The sequence below is a fragment of the Hydra vulgaris genome, chromosome 02 (assembly GCF_038396675.1).
Source record: "Hydra vulgaris chromosome 02, alternate assembly HydraT2T_AEP".
NCBI lineage: Eukaryota > Metazoa > Cnidaria > Hydrozoa > Anthoathecata > Hydridae > Hydra > Hydra vulgaris.
In genome coordinates this window covers 20,143,698-20,152,059 of record NC_088921.1, presented here as the reverse complement: position 1 = coordinate 20,152,059, position 8,362 = coordinate 20,143,698, and the positions used below count along the sequence as shown (strand labels likewise).

Here is an 8,362-nt window from a genome sequence, read left to right as displayed (position 1 = left end):
AAGCTTTCTCGCCGAAACTCACTAAAAAATAGAGATAACAAAATTAAGACAAATGTTTTGATTAAGTTGCGCCATCTGTCGAAATTGTAGAAACCATTTTCTGAAGCTTCAAAAAATGAGTATTTGGTTGCTAGTTTTATTTTTTGATACTATAAATTAACATCTTGATTTTATTATCCTTTAAGTCATACCTTGACTTTTGCGGTTGCTAAAGGAAAATAAATAAAAAAATTCATAAATAATACATGTATTTTATAGCCTAGCAACTAAACTTTAAAAAAGACTAGGGTTTCTTAGTGCACTACAAAATAAATGTTTTGTATATTGTAAACATAATAGTTTCTACGAACAAGCTCAGAAACCATTCAAAACGGATTGAGTGTAATTAATAAAAAGGCTTTGAAAATGTTGGGAAAATGAAATTTAAGTTTTTTGTTTTTACTCACATAAATTAACAAATCATAAATTTCACTGGCGAGAAGACTCGACAATTTGTTGAAACTATTTTTAACAAGCGCAATTATGTGAGAAACGGATAATCGGTGGTTAATGCACAATAGATAACGATGGCAAAACTATGCAAAGACTAATTTAATTTTAAATTATGTCGGATCTCACTATTTTAAATCTTTTCTTTTTCACAAATATTGCGTTATAATCAGCATTAAAAAATTACATTAATCTACGAAAAAAACGAAAAGGTTTTTTAACAGTTAATCTTATTTTATCGTTGGTAAGTTTCCGCACGAACAACTTTAACTAAGTATAAATTTGAAAATCGGTTTTAAAGCGTTAAAGTTTGGGTTGAAAACTTTTTTAAAAATATTTTTTATTGCTATGGCTACGAAACTTTCCCGGAAATATCTATCATAGGTTAAAGAAAAGCTTTCTTAAAAATATCTTTCATAAGTTAAAAAAAAATTTGTTTGAAAATATCTTCCAAGTTTTAACACCAGAAAATAATAAACAAAATCATAGCGCCGGATTTTTTCATTTTTTTAAAAATATATTATCTTCTTTGATCTTTAACGTAGATATTAACTTTTTTGTGTTTTAAAACACATCTTTTTTTGGCTCACTCAAGCACACCCACTCACACAAACACTTACAAACACAAACGCTTGCAAGCAAAAACGTTAATGAATACGTACTACCAAAGTTGCAGGTTTGATTCAACGAATACCATACATATTATTACAAACTGTTATAGCTTTTTAACTTGTGTATTAATAATAATAATAATAATAATAATAATATGTTCATTTGCAGTTATGTTAGTATTTATTCCGAATATATTTAGAAAAAAATGACAATACCAAATATTGGAGAACAGATTCACAAGATTCACACAAAAACAACCGCTGAACAGGGCGTGCTATGTTTAAACAAGGACAAATGTCAAACGAATGCTTTTCAAGCAGAATGTAAAAAAGATGACGCTGATAAAAGTAGTAAATACAAAATATCAGTCATAAAATCACTTTCAGCACTTGAAGATTTTATTCACGATGAGAAAAATGAACAAAAAAGTAAACAAAAATATTATTACTGTTATTAAGAAAAAGTCAAACGTATAATGTATATATATATATATATATATATATATATATATATATATATATATATATATATATATATATATATATATATATATATATATATATATATATATATACATACATATATATATATATATATATATATATATATATATATATATATATATATATATATATATATATATATATATATATGTATGTATATATATATATATATATATATATATATATATATATATATATATATATATATATATATATATATATATATATACATACATATATATATATATATATATATATATATATATATATATAATATATATATATATATATGTATGTATATATATATATATATATATATATATATATATATATATATATATATGTATATATATATATATATATATATGTATGTATATATATATATATATATATATATATATATATATATATACATTTATATATATATATATATATATATATATATATATATATATATATATATATATATATACACACATATAAACCATAAACACCCACACAAACACACACACACACACACTCACAGTGTTTTCGAAGTGAGGAGGAATGTTATTCTCTTCCATTTGATATTTTGGTAATTATGTTTTGTTTTCTTGTTTATTTGATCCATTAATTTTTTTGAGCATAAAAGGGAATCCGAATCTTTCAGTTAATTAACTTTGATTACAATTGATCAGTGGATTGATTTGTCAACGCATAGCTTTTGAAATTTTTAAGTAATAACTCCTAAACTAGAACTTCTTATAGCTTATTATTGTTAAACCAGCTAATATCTAATGAAATAATTAACTATGATTGGGCTATATATATGTATGTATGTATGTATGTATGTATGTATGTATGTATGTATGTATGTATGTATGTATGTATGTATGTATGTATGTATGTATGTATGTATGTATGTATGTATGTATGTATGTATGTATGTATGTATGTATGTATGTATGTATGTATATATTTAGGGGGGCCTACTCAAGTCTGAGCTTTGCAAACTAAATGTTGAAAAAAAAATTTTTTTAATATGGTCAAAAGCAAAAAAGTAAAAATTTTAAAATAATTATAATTTTATAAAAAAAATATTTATTTTGGATTTTACTGTGAAAATGACATTTTTAAACAACAAATGAAAAAAATAAATATATACGTGCTGAGGCGATTCTACGAATAAAATGAGGGGCGGGAGAGAGTCAATCTTTAAAAAGTTTCAAATATCTGACTAGCCGACTAAGTTCGTCAAAAAACCGACTATAACTTGAAAATCTTCTTCAGGGGGTGGAACAGCCATCCCCCCTTCCCCCTAAAAAAAAATTGATTTTGTGTATATTTATACAAATATATATATATATATATATATATATATATATATATATATATATATATATATATATATATATATATATATATATATATAGAGTGGAACTCTTCCTGATGATCCAGCAATGGTGAAACTTAAAGTAGAAGATAAAAGTTAGATAAGTGTTTTTTACTAATTTATTATTGCTCTGTTCTTTAAGAACATTGAGCACTCTATTTGTAAAATACACCAACATAATTTACATATATATATATATATATATATATATATATATATATATATATATATATATATATATATATATATATATATATATATATATATATATATATATATATATCTATATATATATATATATATATATATATATATATACTTCTTAGTTACAACAATGATATAATTGCTACCAAATATTATTTAAGTTTTTAAATAAGGTATAAAGATATAAATAAGTTCTAACTTTTTTATGTATTAAGGTAAACCAGGGCACGTCAATCCGCTTTTTTTATTTGATGAGTAAGTTTTTTGATTTTTATGTTTTATTTTATTTTTTTATGAAAAAAGATTAACATGACCCTAGACTACCTGTAAGTATATACACCTGTAAGTAAGATTATTTAAAGTTCATAATCGGTTTTAAATATATTTTAAATTGCTTTTGTGAGGTTATGCCTAATGTTTTTGAAGTTGGTGAAATTTTCACTAATTTCTTTCTTTTTTTATTTCATGTTTTATTTTTTTTTATTTAAAAAAAATTAAAAAGTGTGTTGGGTCTTAGTAAGAAGCCCTTCAAATATAAAAAAAAATGTATAACTCTATTTTATTTAATACTTATTATTTGCCTCAAGTTTGTTTTTCATTTTTAAACCATTTTAAAACACACAATATATTATATTATAGTTAACGGAAATTTAATGAGCAATTAAAAAAAGCAAAAATGAGGATTGGTTTTAACATATGGTCAAAGTGTACTATTTCATTTGGTCAATCTGCCCCATCGTAATGTTATAAAAGCTTTTATTCTTAAACCATTAACCAATATTATATAACATTTTATGCTAAAATAATCCTTAAACTTGTTTTAACAAGATTTGAATTTAAAACTTGAGCAATACTGTTGATCACCAGTAAACATATTAACATCAAGCATAATCAATTATTAAATATTTTATATTATTTATTAATTTTTTTTATTTTTTATTTCAATTGTTCTTGTTTACCTGATTATTACTCTTAATATGAATATTTTTCTTGAAGTGTTTCTTAAACTAATTGTTATTTATTTTACATTTATAATTTTCAATAAATAATTTGTAAAGTAAAAATATATTATACGGTTATTGTAAATACGTCTTTTTTTTTATTTTTTTTATAGCATTTTTTTTTTTTTTTTAAATGAGAATGGGGTAGGATGGGGGGTAGGGGAGAGGGACTACTAGCTACAGCTTTGTGCATATATATGCTTTATGTATATATATATATATATATATATATATATATATATATATATATATATATATATATATATATATATATATATATATAAATATATATATATATATATATATATATATATATATATATATATATATATATATATATATATATATATATATATATATATATATATATATATATACATACATATACAGGGTGCGGAAAAAGTTCCCGTACAAAAATATAAACAGCAAAAACAGCAAATATTCCTGTACAAGACGAGAAACAAATTACACTTTAATTTAAAACAAAACAATACTAAAAGAATACAAAGGAATACAAAAGAATGCTAAAAACACACTATATATTGAAAGAAAACACCATACAGATAATTTTTTTAAATTTTGCTTTTGTACGGGAACTTTTTCCGCACTCTCTCTCTCTCTCTCTCTTTCTCTCTCTCTCTCTCTCTCTCTCTCTCTCTCTCTCTCTCTCTCTCTCTCTCTTTATATATATATATATACATATATATATATATATATATATATATATATATATATATATATATATATATATATATATATATATATATATATATATATATATATATATTTATATATATATATATGTATATGTATATTTTAATTTATTCATTTAAGTGTGTCAAATTACTTTGAGACGTTTTTTAAATGAGTCATGAATCTGTAAATATATTTGTAAATGACATTAACAACAAAAAATGTTTGACAGTTAATAATACATTCATATGTGTAGAATTACCTTACGGTGGTCGTCCATTACGCTTTCAATGCACAAAATGTTTAAGACGTTTTCATGCTCCTAGTCACCTTAAAAGACATATGCTATGTCATACAACAGAAAGGCCGTATCAATGCTATATCTGTAATAAAGGTTTGTTGTTTCACTTTGTTTATAAATTGCTTGATATATGTAACAAATAATACTTAATTTTGTAATAAATACTACTTGATTTTGGAATTTGTAATGAAAAGTACTAAATTTTAATCATAGGCTTTTTGCAAGCATGGCATTTGGGACGTCATATGACAACTCATACCGGTAACAAGCCATTTTCGTGTCAAGAATGCTCGAAATCATTTGGGAGTCGATTTGAAATGAAGACGCATTACAATTACGTGCATCAAGGTTAATTTTACTTTATTTTGAGCTATTTTAAAAAAAATGAAATGCTAAAAGAATTTATTTTTTTAAAAACACTTTATATATTCAAACACTTTATATATTCTTGTAATTTAAAACATCAATTGGTTTTTTAAATATTGTTAATGTAATTTTAAACGCATAGATTTATTTTTTGCGCTTAAAATACCTCAGTTTTGATAATTGCTATTATCATTGTGTCTAAAAATTCATGCTGACAATAAACCATTATGATAAAAAAAAACATCCTAAAAAAGTATTACTGTTTCATGACTGATAGTTTTGCAATAACGCAGAATTTTCAAAATATTGCCTTCATGCGCCGTTAACTTTAGAAACTTTTCAAAACAACCGTGACTTTAATAAAACCAATACTAAATACATGCTAAGTTAGCTTTCATGCAAAAATAAATATTTTCAAATAAATGTATATCTTGATTTTCATAAAAATTAATTTCAAAAGTTTTCAAGTTTTCAATTTCAAGTGAAGAGGTTTAAAAAATTTAGTATTTTGCCAAATAACGTTTTTATTTAGCAAAGAACTAAATTTCCCTTAGTCTCTTCTCTCTCGCAAAATGTTAAGCTAACTTAATGGATGTTTAATTCTTAAATTAACGTTGGCAATATGTTTAAAAACTTTGTAATATTTAGTGTTAGATTTTTGTTCGGAGATATTACTTGCAAGTTACAGATATTTGAAAATTTATATAATAGGTGTTACTCTTTGTTAATTGCGAATAAGTGTTTTAAACTTCACGTTGTTTCCAGTAAAAAAAAATAATCTTACTATGACGACTTAAAATATTTCTTTATGCTTTTAAACTCAAGCATGACGCAAATATGTCATTACCGAATTTTCTTCTTGTTTATTTTGTTTACGAATTCTATAAAAGGTTCAACCTAATCTACTGATTCAAACAAAAAGTTATTTTATTAATTGACATCAATTTTGTTTCAACATAATGCTAAATAGAGATCCATTAATGTTTATGATTATTTAAAAGCTCTGCCTACTTGTTGAAGGGACATTATTAGAATTATAATAGTTATCGATTTGCAAATTTATAATTTAAACATATTTATTGAAACTCTGACATTTGAAATTTAATAAACTTGTGTCATGCTATTTCATCCTAATATTTATTTATACTAAAGTTTCTTAAACCTGTTTTCATTTTTTATATTTTGTATTTATAAATTATATTTGTTGCAGGAATCAAAGACCATAAGTGTGGTGTTTGCCATAAAATGTTTACCCTTAGAAGCAACCTAAAAGTTCATATGCGCAAACATACTGGTGAAAAACCTTACGAATGTAGCATTTGTATGAAACGATTTGGGCAACGCGGTCACCTGCAGTATCATTTTAAGAAACACGGTAAACATTAAATAACAAGACATCTATTTTAACGACTAAATGTTAAAATAGATGAAAACTTTGAGACTTAAATTTTTTTTATTATTGTAGCCTCAACAAGTTGTCTGATTCAAGTTAGCAAAGGAAATAAAGTTACTAGTCAAAATTCTGACGTTGCAAAATTGGTATCACCACAAAAAAACATCATAGCAGAAAGAATTTTATCTATCAACATACAAAAAGATCAAATCTATAAAAGTAAAATGGGAAATGAAAATACGCAAGAAAAAAGCTTTAAAGAAGAAAATAAACAGCCTGTGAGAAATTCCAAACAAAAACAATACGTTAATTCATCTTACAAAATAAATGCCGTACCATTGTCTGGGAGAATTTTCGATCACGTAAATCCATCTAGCGTTAAAGCGTTTGTTTGTGTGACTTGCAACTGTGGGTTTGGTGAAATTAATTCTTTGAAAGCACACGTTCGTCATTCGCATCCCAAAAAAAAAATATTCCAAGGTATGTTTGAATGCGCACACTGCAACAAAAATTTTTCGGAAATACTTAAATTACAAGACCATTTTGAAACGGTTCATTCTGTTGTAACTGCACCAAGCATAAGTGAAAGTGAAACGTTCAGTCAAATAAATGCAGAAATAATAAATAAATATCCAAAAGAGATTGAGATTGCGAAAAAAAAATTTTCTCAACCAACATCAACTATTTTCTTCCCTAGTGATTTGAAATTTTTAAACAAAACGTCATCTGTTTTAAACCCAATAAATCAATCTTCAGATCATTTGATTGGAATAGAAAAAAAACGTGAACATTTTGGTAACAGTAAAATCTACTTTCATCCACCGTTGAATACCAACTTTAAACCTGCTTTGTATTTTAACTCTTATGACAGTAACATGTATTATAGCAACGGCAGTAAAATATACCTAAATCACGCGAACATAAAGTTTTAAAGTGGCTCAAATGACAAATATTAAATACTCTTCAAGTTTTTTTTTAAAACTATTAAATAGCAATGCTCAAGACATCAGTATGTAATCATCATCAGTATGTAGCCATCAAGTTATTTTTTTAGGTTTTCTCCATAGAATGAAATTATTTAAGAAAATATTCATATGTAGTATTTGTATTGTGTTTACTTTTTTTATATGTATCTTTTTTACTAAAGAAGTTGTTAATCTCAAAACTTTAATTACTAAAAACTGATCAAATTTTTCTTACCAAAAACTACTAAAATTTTGGATCGCTACTTTATTTAAGAGCTAACGTAAACTTCATTTATTACACAAACATACCTCTTGAAAAATTACAAAAAATAAAACAATAATGTATTTAAAATATTATTATTATGAAAAGAGGTCGTCCATAAATTAGGCCACGCTGTAGGGAAGGGGGTAATGTTTTTATGACGGCTCATACGGAACTTGTTACTAAAGAGTTACGATGTTG

The 8,362-nt window shown here is 24.1% G+C and overlaps 1 protein-coding gene across 1 annotated transcript; it reads left to right on the top strand.

Moving 5' to 3' along the window:
• The first annotated feature begins 372 nt into the window (after window positions 1–372).
• LOC100204590 (gastrula zinc finger protein XlCGF57.1) lies at window positions 373–8,036 on the top strand. The gene is made up of 6 exons (XM_065790282.1): window positions 373–1,165; window positions 1,301–1,529; window positions 5,131–5,268; window positions 5,389–5,523; window positions 6,752–6,916; window positions 7,007–8,036. Exons 2-6 carry the CDS (start codon window positions 1,307–1,309, stop codon window positions 7,864–7,866), a joined length of 1,521 nt encoding a protein of 506 aa, XP_065646354.1. The 5' UTR covers window positions 373–1,165; window positions 1,301–1,306; the 3' UTR covers window positions 7,867–8,036.
• Window positions 8,037–8,362: the final 326 nt, after the last annotated feature.